Genomic DNA, 13,153 nt, shown 5'->3' with positions numbered 1-13,153 from the left:
GAGAGAGAGAGAGAGAGAGAGAGAGAGAGAGAGAGAGAGAGGCAAAGGAGGGAGAGGAGAAGAAGACTAATCGGATTATGGAGCAGTTCTGTAAGTGTATCTCTTTATAAAGCGGACACAATGGGTGGAGCAGTTTTACTTTCTATGTTTTACATATTGAAACATTCGCCCCAGAGTAAATTCAGCAACTTCTTAAATCGTTGAAAGAAGGGTCAAGAATCGAAGATGCGTTTGTTTCAAGTGAACAAATTTATTACTTTGATGACAACTAAAATGACAACTTCCTTGGGAAATTTAATTTAAGACGTAGAAAATGACTCTCGCGAAAAGGGAACCTCCTTGGATCTGTGAAATGCAGCCATGAAATTTAGAATTGCAGCTTTGTGTGAAATCACTGAGACGGATATGATTGACATTCCAGTGGCTACCGATAGCCTTCCTACAGCGATGAAGGAATAGCGAATAGCCTTGTTTTGGGATCATCGTTATGTGGCTAGTTTTAATAGTCAATAGTAGTTTTTACTAATCTACTGTAAAATCAACTAAAATCAAATTGGTTTAAAGCGGATTATTTGCAACATGGGTCTCAAAGCGCATATCCAAATTGATTGCTGGCAACAATTCAAGAAGTTTGGGGTTCAAGCGTGCTGTTATTGCCTCCTGTGGATTTTGATCTAGGGGGTTTAAATGGTGCTGATAACGGACGACAGGGAAGGAGGACGGTCTCCAGTCAAACTAAGACAAATTCAGAAAAGTAGAAGTCGAAGTGATGTACAGGTTCACCCCGCACAAACAGTGGAATATGCTCATTTCTCGGAAAAATGCGACAATCTAGAATCTTGCAAAGAAGACGTCGAAGATGATTTTGAGGACTACGACGAATTCTCAGAGTTGCCCGATACTAGGAGTATTGCCTCGGATGATTCATTTTATCCACCAGATGACAGCTTCTCAGACAATTGGAGGACACCATCTCCTGAGAGTCCGGTGCCTCTCTCCTTTTACCAGGCTTGTTGTAGTAATAATGCTGCCATTGTTAAGATGATGATACAGCAAGGAGTGTCTGAAGACGAAGTGAGAGAGACGGACAAAAACAGTAGGGTAAGTAAAGTTACAATAAGGGTGAGGACGTTTGAGATGGATGGCCCAAGCCAGTAGCTTACTTGCCGAACACGTCCCGAGTAATTTGGCCTTGGTTAAGAAAATTGAGAAAGTTTAGTCGGGTTTTAACAGGGGCTCAAAACAATCATATGAAAATAATTTAGATTGGGTGAACAGGTATAAATTCGAGAGTATAAAATAACCAACTTGGGATTTTTTCTGTAGTTGCGCTTTAACCACGTGCCATGTGCCACTCTTGGGACTGAAAGAGTTAAGTCCTGCGCTTGGCGCATTTTTTCAATCCTCCATATACAGTATAACAGTTGGAAACATGTCTTTGTACTGAAGTGTATCAGTAACTTATGGTCATTAATGGCATAGTTGAGTTGGCTTTTGAAGTTCACAAATACTATTTCGGAAAAAAAGTTTGTTATTCATATACACAGCAATTTATTAGGTAGTGCTGTACACCAGCTTGTTAATGCAAATATTTAATCAGCGAAGCATGTGGCAGTGGTTGAGTGCATGTGTGGCATACATCAAGAGAATGGTACAGGTCTGAATGCTTGGCCCTGACAGTGAGGTGGCCCGGTGGGTCTGTTATGCTATAGGGGGCATTTTCCTGTCATGGTTTGGGTCCACTTGTTACATTACATTAATGGCATTTGGCAGACGCTCTTATCCAGAGCAATGTACAGTTGATTAGACTAAGCAATACTCCCCTGGAGATATGCAGGATTAAGGGCCTTGCTCAAGGGCCCAACGGCTGTGTGGATCTTATTGTGGCTACACCGGGGATCAAACCACCGACCTTGCGGGTCCCAGTCATGTATCTTAACCACTACGCTACAGGCCTGATCGCCTTTATCCTATGATGGCACAAGGGGCACAAGGGGTCACTGAGTGGTTTGATGAGTTTGAAAATGATGTGAATTATATGCTATGGTTTTTAAAGTCACCAGATTTCAACCCAATTGAACATTTGTGGTTTTGGACTGTCGTGTTAGAGAGCACTTTCATTAGGAAAACCAACATAAAGTGCCTTATTCACCACAAGCCACTAGAACAGCTTCAATGCACCATGGCATAGAAGTCTCTGTAACTCTGCTGGAGGGATGGAATATCGTTCTCCCAAAATATATTCCCTCATTCGGTGTTTTGATCATATATTCAAACAAACAAATAATTAAAATTATTTAAAGTAGACTAATCCTGGGAATCTGTTCATTCTTTAAACTAACTGTTTTATTTGTTTTTGGACATTAAACAAATAAAGTATTGTAGTGCTGGCAGGCCTCACAGCAAGGAGGTCCTGAGTTCGAATCCCTGTCGGCCGGGGCCTCTCTGTGCGGAGTTTGCATGTTCTCCCCGTGTTTGCGTGGGTTTCCTCCGGGTACTCTGGTTTCCTCCCACAGTCCAAAGACATGCACGTTAGGCTGATTGGGGAGTCTAAATTGCCCATAGGTATGAGTGTGTGAGTGAATGGTGTGTGTGCCCTGCGATGGACTGGCGACCTGTCCAGGGGGTATTCCTGCCTTTCGCCCAATGTATGCTGGGATAGGCTCCAGCCCCCCTGCGACCCTGTTCAGGATAAGCGGGTTCAGATAATGGATGGATGGATGGATAGTGCTGGCAGGGCATTATAGTAGCTGAAACCTTGACTCCATAATTAACTATGCCTGTAAATGTGTAGCTGTAGCACTATGGGCTTCGTCCTGCCAGTCATAGACTGGGTCTGTCATCTATTGTTCCTCAGGTAACCTCGCAAGGACCTTTCAGGTATCTATCAAAAAAGATGTGCTTCCCATCCATCAGTAAGAGCTTCCTGGTACAATTTGAAAGCATGCATCTGTAAGTAGTGCATATAGACTGTTCATAGTGTGCATAGTTTGTTGACCACATTGAAGCACTGTGACATTAAGGTAAGGGTAATTCCAAATTATTTGGACTGATTACAAGGAAAGTTCAGACAAATATCAGTGTCAGCATAGTCAGCCATTGAATAATGAACTTATATTACTGCTACTTTACAGAGTCACCACTTTATTGGCAGACGTGCTGGCACTAGGCCTTCATCAGAGTCAAGTAATATAACATGCAATTTAAAATGCAACACTGTTTATGATTGAAGTAAGTGCATAAATAAATAAATGGGTTTGTGTATCTACAATAAATAAGTTTTTTGTCAGAGAAGAAGAAGCATTAGTATTTAGGCCAGACCACCTGGAAGACCATAAATAAATAAATAGATAAATAGATAAATAAAAAAATATAAAAAAATAAACCAAAGCAAAAAAGAAAAGAAAAAGCAAACAATGGCAGATGCCATTTCAAGTCATTTAATAAAAATGAGGAAAAGTCTACAAAGGATAGTAAAACTATGCACAAGAGTTGAAATGCATAACTGTACACGTACTATTAACCTCGATTTCATAATTATATGAAACAGATGGGCTACAATCACATATTTACAGCTTTGGAAAACAAGTGTTTGTATGGATAGAATTTAATTCATATCAATTTAAAAAGGGGATTTACTGATGTTCCAGGTCCCATCAGCTCAGATTTAGATCTGCATCCACTGCCTATTGTTCCCGGCAATGTGTTGATTTGAGACTTTCTGGCTTGCATCCCGGATTTCCACAAACTTTCCACAAACTTCCCAGCGGAACGTATTATTTCTGGCATTTGATATTATGTTTGAAATACTGTATGGTTACACTGGTTTTGTATATGCTGGGATTACATGAGGGAAAGGGCAAGATTAGTGACCATGACCTGGATTTCTTTCTTTTTTTTGATCACATATATTATACTTAGATTGGAAAACACCATGGTTGGGTTGCCCATATGGTAAGATTATGGGCAATCCCACAGTAATGTCAACCTGAACATGAACAAATTAATTTACTTACTTCCCATTTAAACTCATTATCTCCCAAATGGTTGATTGTGACCATTTTTAAATGAGATAAAATGTAGGCTAACAACAGGAAAATGCTTAAAAATGTATTTATTTGTCCCATTACCATTGAAATCAATGCTATTTGTCAGCCATCTTGATCATCATTTCAGATGATTTTCTCAATGTCAAAACTGATATTCAGAACATTTTTTATCGTGTAAGAAGAATAATTTTTCTGAGGGATTTTGCGTGAAATCCAATGCATCCGTGAAAGGCATGACTGTGTGTTTATGTAAATACTGTTTAATGATCATGTTTGTTGGAAGACTCCTTATATTGGAATAAGACTGGATATAATGTGGTACACTACTGAGTGTGCACTGTGTCCTGTTTAGGGCAGTGCGCTCTGAAGTATTGGAACAGCCAGTCCTTATGTGTGTTTCCCCTTGAACATATTTGGTGCAGTAATCAGTGGTACATATTTATCATATTATTGATTAACTTCATCCATTATACCACAAAATGTTACAAAACCACACGTTTCCCAAGTGCAAAACACATGTGTTCCACACATTGCCCATGTGATTTTAACATGTTAAGACAGATATGAACACACATCTGAAACTGCTTAATTTGTAAGCTAATAGTCAACAATAGCATTATGAAGGTCAACAACCATTTCATTAACTTTCTTATTTTGTTTATTCTTACCATTATTTGCCTTTCCCATAGCGATGGAAGAGATGAGGGTTTTACACCTGTGCCACAATACATTTCCAGAAAATTGAGATTAAGTTAAAAAGTAGCATGGTAATGCTGATTAGTTTTTTTTATTGAATTTCATTTAAAAAAATTATTTGAGATGTAAATGATTATGACACCTATCATTATTGAAAAAATAACTTCAAGTGAAACCCTTATCTCAGAGCAATTGTTTGTATCAAATATATAGTTATCCCTTTTTAGTTCCCCTCATTGTTAATTGTGTACAGCCTTATTTGCTCGTCACTACCAAAGCAGACGTTTATGATCTGATTGTATATGGCCTCTGGCCTGCAGTGCTTCCATTCAGATTTAGCTGGACAGGGCAGAAAGTACATCACAATCAGTACATGCAATCAAAGGCTTATCCTTTCTATTTTGGGAGCAGAATATATTACAGATTACTCTGAGACTGAGGCTCGTGTTAAGACGCAGAGGAGAAGATTTGATAGGTGGGGACAGTGTCCAGCTGACTCAAATGTCTGTCACCTGAACTTACACAGTCAATGCATATACATACATGGATGACACTGATGACTTCCCACTGTGAAGTACTATTGCTATCCTCCTATTTTGTCCATACATGGAATGTGTTAACTTGTATACTCTTTGAACAATTTTTGAAAGTAATATTGGTTCGCTTTGGCTGGCCTTTTCACAGAAGGCTGTACAAATCAAATTAATTTATACATCCAAACATACACATAATACTAGTATGCACACATCACAACAGTGTTATGTGGAACAGCACCTCGCATTGTGTGTTCAGCGATGCTCTTCTGCATACCACTGTTGTAGTGTATGTTTTTTTGCGTTACTGTAACCTTCCTGTCAGGTTCAACCAGTCTGACTCTTCTCCTCTGGCATATCTCATTAACAATGCGTCTTATCCCGTAGAACTGCTGTTCACTGGATGTTTTTTTATTTTTCGCACCATTCTCTGCAAACTCTAGAGACTGTTGTGTGTGAAAATTCCAGAAGATCAGCAGTTTCTGAGATAGTCAAACCATCCTGTCTGGCACTAACAATCATTCCATGGTCAAAGTCAATTAGATCACACTTCTTTCCCATTCTGACATTTGGTCTGAACAACAGCTGAACCTCTTGGCCTCATCTGCATGTTTTTATGCATTGAGTTTCTGCCACATGATTGGCTGATTAGATATTTGCATTAACTTGCTGGTGTAGAGGTCTACCTAATAAATTGCTCACGGAGTGTATATATAGCAGTGTTGGTCCATGTTGGAGTGGAACAGGTTGATAACCGATGGTTGTACTCTTCAAGGGTTCTGATTATCTGTATGTTTACACTAGGACTCGGAACTATACTGTCCTCTCAGGTCCTCTTAGCACTCATACTTGTGTTTGATTTGCACTTCATTGTACGTCGCTCTGGATAAGAGCGTCTGCTAAATGCCATGTAATGTAATGTAATGTAATGAAACTCATGTGCTTTTCATATAGAGTTCATAGAAATCAAATTATCTATGTCGAATATGAATGGTATTTTTACTTCCAGAACCATTATCTCACCTTGTTAGGCTTATTCTATTGTGGTAGGCTACATATGTACTCTGCACAGCAGCTGCAAACTTTTAAAAAGGTTCTATGATGCTCTTTTTGATTAGTTGTTCAGACTGTAAGGTTTTTGTCCAATATGACAACAACAACAAAACAAAAAAATAAATAAAAGAAAAACAGCTAAGCCCTTCTCTTGATTAAGATTTGTTAATACATAAAAGGTAAAACATACCTTTAAACATATAGAAATCAACACAGCAAAAATTATAAGCTTCTAAATGTTGACTAAATGTTTTTTGTCTTCAGAGAGTTGCTAATGAGACCTTAAGGCAATGTTTTTCTTCTCAGTTTACAGAACAAATATCAAGAGTCTGGCCATCTCTTATAGTGCCATTCTGATTGAGATACTTTAATGGGGTTCTTTGGAACAGTGTATTTATACCAGCACAGAGTTTTGTACATTTGCTGGTCTGCTTTTCCACTGATGAATACTGTAGCTCCTGTCAATTTGACAAATAGGGAACAATTGACCACTATGTGAGCCAAACGGATGCCTCTTAAAGCAGCTTTATCTTTTAATTAGAGTTGCTTCTAAAGCTGTCTGTAAATTCAACTGAACAGTGTCTGAACATCTGAATTATACAAGAATAGCAGATATACAGTGCCATTCTGGCTCTGTTCTTTGGAATGTAATGAAGTTCCTTCTAAGTAATGAAAATAAATGAATTAACCCCTTAAAGATGACATACCCAAAATAAAATAGATATTATTTTGATTGGATGCATAATCCTGGTCTCTTCTGAAAGGTAACCCTTTCAAAAGAATTCCTCCAAATATTACTGAAACAAAGCGCAAAAACAAAATCTTTTTTCTCACTGAAAAGATTTTCTGTTTTTGACTTGGTACAGATTACTGTAGCTATGGCTTGTGCACTTTAAAAACACAATGGAGAGAAGTATCACCAAAAAAAATCACCGGCCCAAGGCTTAGGGGGTTAAGCATGGAGGTGGATCCATTATGCTTTCGGGTTGGGTGGCAGCTAGGGGCATAGGACACATTGTATGAGTGAAAGGAAGAATGGATTCCACCAAATATCAAGAAATTCTAGAGGCTGGCTAAGGCCAGTCCAGACATTGAAGTTGAAGAGAGATTGGGTATACCACCAAGACAATGATCTAAAGCATAGCTCAAAATCAACCATGTACCTCGAGGGAAGATGGATGAAGGTGTTGGAATGGCCACCACAGTCCCCAGACTTGAATGTTATTGAAGATCTGAGATCTCAAACATGCCGTACATGCAAGGAGGCTGAGGAATATTTCTGAGCTACAGGTGTTCTGTCAGGAAGAATGGGGAAAAATTCCAAGTGAGAAATAAAAAACTCTTCGCTGGCCACAGGACACGTTTACAAGCTGTTATAGTTGCCAGAGGAGGAATTACAAAGTACTAACTGACACACAGGGCCATTTTCTTAAAAAAATATATTTATATAACTGTGAAAAATAAAAAAGTAATCTTGCTTTAAAATGTGTCATGTTTAACATTGTGCCATTTAGAGGTCAGATTCACTTCTTTTCACTTAGATATTAATTGTGAAAGGCTTTTTAACCAGGGGTGCCAAAGTCTTTGCACACCACTATACACCACTTTTGATACTGCAAGTAGTACGTTATAGGGGTCGTGTTGGGAGTTGTTTTATTTTTCATTCTGAAAACAATGCAGTTAAAAAAAACCTGAAGCGTAAAGTACTATTTCCTTCTGTTTCTTTTTCAGACAGGATTGATAGTTGCCTGTTACCAGGGATATGTGGATGTAGTCATTGCCCTTGCTGAGTGCCCTTACATTGATGTGAACTGGCAGGACAATGAAGGCAACACTGCCCTCATTACTGCTGCTCAAGCCGGTAAGAGCGGTTCTGCTACTCTAAGTCAACATGATAGAAGTGAGTACTGGACAACACAACCCTGTCTGTTGATATACTATATGTATATATACATTGCAGTTTGCATTTGGACAGTGACACCTTTTCGTTGTTTTAGCTCTGTACTCCAGCACAATGGATTTAAAAATGACACAATGAAAGTGCGGACTGTCAGCTTTAATTTGTGGGTATTACTGAATATGTTACCATACTGTATCAAGAGAATTATGTATGAATTTTTATACATAGTCCCCACATTTTTGGGAACAAAAGTCATTGGACAGTTGGCTGCTCAGCTGTTTCTTGACCAAGTGTGTGTCTTTGCATTATTTCATGCACAAGCAGGCCAACAAAACGTCTACAGTTGATTCTAGGTTAATGGATGACAAAGAATACTTCTAATTGTGTGGGAAAACCCCTTTTCAACTGTCGACTAGGTCCGCTAACCACTCCCCAAACATAGATGTACCAATGACTAATATAAAGAGAAGATTACACCAGCATACTCTAACTTGTAACCACTGGTGAGCCTCAGGAACAGAACAGAAGGTTAGAGTTTCCTGAAAGAGATTAAAAGACTGAGCTCAGGAACAAACTCTTATGGACAGATGACAAAAGTGATGGAAATAACATACTTTGAAGAAAGAAAGGAACTGCTCATAGAAACAAAGCAATTGAATACACTTGACAAATCAGAAACAGCTGAGAGGCCAACTGTCCAATTACTTGTAGTCCCCTAAAATGAAATCTGACAGTCTGTACTTTAACGTCCTATGCAAACTCATCTTCAGACAGAATCGACAGACTAGAATCAGCTGTTCAGTGATATGTGACTGTAGCTTATGTGATAGCCTGGATAGAGGTCTACAGTAGAAAAGAGATATTATAAATGAAGACTAGATTGTTGTGGATACATTAGTTCAGGATTACAGAGGGAATTTCAGTACTGCAAAGAATCAAGAGCTCACAATGTCTCCCTCATATCTGCAGGACACATAATGATCTCAAACTACCTGCTCAACTACTACTCTGGCCTTGATATCGAGAGAAGGAACTGCCATGGCTTCACAGCCCTCATGAAAGCAGCTATGCAAGGCAGAACAGACTGTGTCCGAGCTTTGATGTTGGCAGGTGTGCAATCCTCTCTCAGAATCCCATGGTCCTCACAGTTTTCTTTCTTTATGATACATTGTAAGGTCTTGCCAGCAAGCTGAGTGTACCACATGCTCAGAAACAGCATGTTGCATTTTGAAAAAACATGAAGCTGCTATAACCGGGATCATCAAATCTGGCCCCCAAATCCAAACCCAGCTCTGGTTTTCTTTCCTCCCAGGTAACTAACTGTACAATTAGTGCTACTGATTGGCCAGACTGTCTTCACATTTGACTCCCAGATTAAGGGAGGGTGGAAAACCAGCAGTTCTCAGTCATCAAGGACTGCAATTTCATGATCCCTAGGATACTATAATATGCTATTAATTTGGCTAAGCAGTAAATCATTATTGTAACTGAGTGACTATGTGAGTGCGTGATCATGAGTTGTGGTTTGTGCTGCTCCCTCAGGAGCTGATCTGGAGGCTCGGGACGATGGGCGCAGGCTAACTCCGCGGCAGTGGGCTCTCTTCACGTCCCGCTACGAGACGGCCCACCTCATGCTACGCCTGATGATCCAGCCCAGCCCCGAGCAGTACTGCGACTCCTACCAGCCCGAGTGGGCCAAACTGCCGGAGATGCTGGCCAGGGCGCAGGAGCCCAAAACCTGTCTGCAGAAGCTGTCAGAGACGGTGCGCGGCGTCTTCTCCTTCATTGGAGGCCTGGAGCCTGCGGAGGGCGGGGTGATGGACCACTTCGTACGAGCGAGCACTGGCCTGACCAGCCCCTTCGTCACCACGGCCTGCAGGACGGTGTGCCCCGGCAGCCCGCCCTGCGTAGGAAAGAGGCGCTACGCCGTGCAGGAGATCCTCCACAAGCAGCAGAGCGGGCAGCGCGAGAGTCTGGACCCTGAGCCCAAGGGCCACCACAGGAAGCTCTTCCAGAACTGCAGGGCCGCGCTGGCCCACAGGAAGAAGGAGCGGCGCTCCAGCAGGGAGGTGGCGGAGGGCGGGGGCTCTGGGACCCAGAGGCGCGGCAGTCTGCTCCCGAGCAGGAGGAGCAGCGTGAGGCCGGACCTCCCCGTGCCCAAGGTACGAGTGACCAGGGCCCCGCCGCCCACCTACGAGCCTGAGAAAACCCGCAAGAAGAGCAGCTGCAGGGACGGGCACCTCCTGCAGATCCCCAAGTGGAGGTACAAGGAGCTGAAGGAGGAGAGGAAGAAGGCAGAGGAGGAGGAGAGGAAGAGGATGGAGGAGGTGGAGAGGAAGAGGGTTGAGGCTATTGCGCGGAGACGTTTGTCTGCAGGGAAGAGAAAGTGACCCTAAAACCTTAAAACTGTCGAGAGTCATCTACCAGCTGCTGAGTAAAGCCACACGCCTTGTGAGGGCTTCATACTTTCAATTATTTATATTAATTTATCTTTTTGTTTAAATATTCTTTAATTTAATCATGTTCAGTCATTTGATTCACATCACCAGCAAAGCTATAGTGAGAGCCGTCTTTATCTTCAACAATATTCTGGAGATTTAAGCATTTTGTCTGTGATTTTTGAACACACATTTCTTTTTGGGGTTGGAGAGACCAAAGGTAAACTATCCAAATATGCTTTATTTTTTAATACAAAGAGTGTTACTACTGTGAAGAACAAAAAACTTAAGCACTATTTAAAGAACTATGATATATAAATCCAATGCAAATTCCTTTACTAAAATAGGCTTTTGCATTTATAGCATCAATGGACAATCAAATTTGTCAAGCAATATCTATTCTTTTTTTAACAACATGAAAATCTTTCAAAGATTTTGAAAAGCTTTAAGAAATGTATAATGAGTGTATATTGCAGCAAGAATGCATCACAGCACTGTAAAACAAAAAGTAATGCAGTTCTGTATGTATGTATGCAACCACTGCCCAGTGAAACAGGTGAGAACTGGGCATTGTACTTAATGTTTACATTAACTGAAAATGAGTGATAATGTGTTAGTACTAAGTTAATAAGCAAAGCACAAATTAATATATTTTATAATGTTGTCAATGTAGAAGTCATAAAACACTATTTGTATCTGGATACTGAAATTACGTGACTGGATGGATAGGGAACATATCATATATGTATTAACAGCATGTTAATGACACATAATCAGAAAAGTAAAAAAAATACTAATTGGACTATTTTGTTTCCAGAAATCGGTTTGTCTCACAGCCTGCAATATATGTACAATATTGTGTACACAGCAAAATAGACAGGCCTGTACTGGTGGACCTAAATAAATAGCATACTGTATTCACATTTATTCAGCTTTTATCTGGTCCTATTCAAAGTAATGTAATACAATAATATAATGTATATAAGTCAAATTCCCAATCCTCTACCCTATGAAGCAGACATTTTACTGGGAAAATGAACTGACACTAAAAGGCATGGAGAGAATGGGGAATGAGGATTCATTACAGTTACAAAATACTATTAAGTGACTTGTTGATTTAAACCAATAATGATGTTTTGCTGAGGAACACAATATATTTGCTTTAAACCAGGCGTGCACAATCCTGTTCCTGGAGATCCTGTAGGTTTTCATTTCAACCCTAATGTGCACACCTGATTCCATAATTAACAGTTCAATGAGAAATGTCAAATGAGGTGCGCGTGTTTGGGTTGGAGTGAAGGATGGTAGGTCTCCAGGTACAGGGTGGGCATTAAACAAAGTGAATCACAGCTCCTCTCTTGACAGGATTCTGAAAATGCTTTGACTTGTACTGCTGACTTTTGTATGCAACCTGTTTAGTGTTCTGTATCTGCAAAGATGGACATATTCTCATACCCAAAAAACAACATGGCAATGTTGACATGAATGCAAGCCATTAGTCCGTGGGTCCCCCTGCACACAGAGGACAATCTCATCTCAGGGATGTGCTGTGTAATTCCCCTCTTTTGAGAGGCACACTGTGTGTGACAGGATGATGAAATGCTCTACAGCAGGAGCTGATCAGTCCCGGGGCAGAGGCGGCAGGACCAGCCAATGAAAGATAACGCTGACAGCTTCCCACCAACGCGCCAGGTCTCCCAGTGGAGGGTGGGATATGAGCATTGATTTCCCCTTCTCTTAGCAGGCTGTTGTGAAACGGCTACCTGTTTCCCGTCCTTGGTCTGGTCTTCTCCACTGTGCTGGTGCGCCAACAGCCAGAAGGCATGCTATGCCCACAGTGCTACTTTAAAGCTGCTTTAGAGGTTGACTCAATTCCCCTGTTCCCAGCACTGAAGATGCATCTGTGACCTAGCTATTATAACTGATAAAGTGTTGTTTATACAGTTTAAATTGTAAGATACCCTTTATAATGTTGAGCAATAGCTGGAGAGGACTCGTATATGGTGTTCTTTCACACTGTGAATAAAAGCAGTTTTGCACCATGTGGTCATTCTGGTAGCGTGGGATATTTCTGCTTTCACGTGTCCATATACCGATCAGCCACAACATTAAAACCACCTTCTTATATTTGTCTTTAAATACTTAAGTGAATTGCATTCAAAATAAATATTATGATTATCTGCTTGTATAAGTACCCATATCATATAATGTTTGATACAAGTTTATACAGTTATACAGCATTTTTAATCATGAACAAACTGATTTCAGCAGGTGGTTTTAATGTTGTGGCTGCCCGGTGGCTAATCAAATCTTGCTGAACAAGCTCAGCATAAGTGATTTTAAAGCTATTACCCACAACAGCAGTTGTAGCACACAGAAACTGAATGCTGCCATCTGTCCTCTTTCTGATTACTTTCTAGTCATATTTCCAGATTGAGGTGTTCCCCACTAAAACCAGAATCTCTATTATTCCCTTCTTCAGGT

At 40.5% G+C, this 13,153-nt stretch overlaps 1 protein-coding gene across 1 annotated transcript; it reads left to right on the top strand.

Moving 5' to 3' along the window:
* Positions 1 to 73: 73 nt before the first annotated feature.
* ankrd33ba (ankyrin repeat domain 33ba) lies at positions 74 to 11,962 on the top strand. The gene is made up of 4 exons (XM_061239980.1): positions 74 to 1,101; positions 8,063 to 8,192; positions 9,201 to 9,341; positions 9,774 to 11,962. The coding sequence occupies exons 1-4, from the start codon at positions 688 to 690 to the stop codon at positions 10,619 to 10,621; spliced, it is 1,533 nt and encodes a 510-aa protein (XP_061095964.1). The 5' UTR covers positions 74 to 687; the 3' UTR covers positions 10,622 to 11,962.
* The last annotated feature ends 1,191 nt before the right edge of the window (positions 11,963 to 13,153 follow it).

This window comes from Conger conger, chromosome 4 (assembly GCF_963514075.1).
Source record: "Conger conger chromosome 4, fConCon1.1, whole genome shotgun sequence".
NCBI lineage: Eukaryota > Metazoa > Chordata > Actinopteri > Anguilliformes > Congridae > Conger > Conger conger.
Note: the sequence above shows the minus strand (reverse complement) of the source record. Positions and strands in the feature narration are given on the sequence as shown.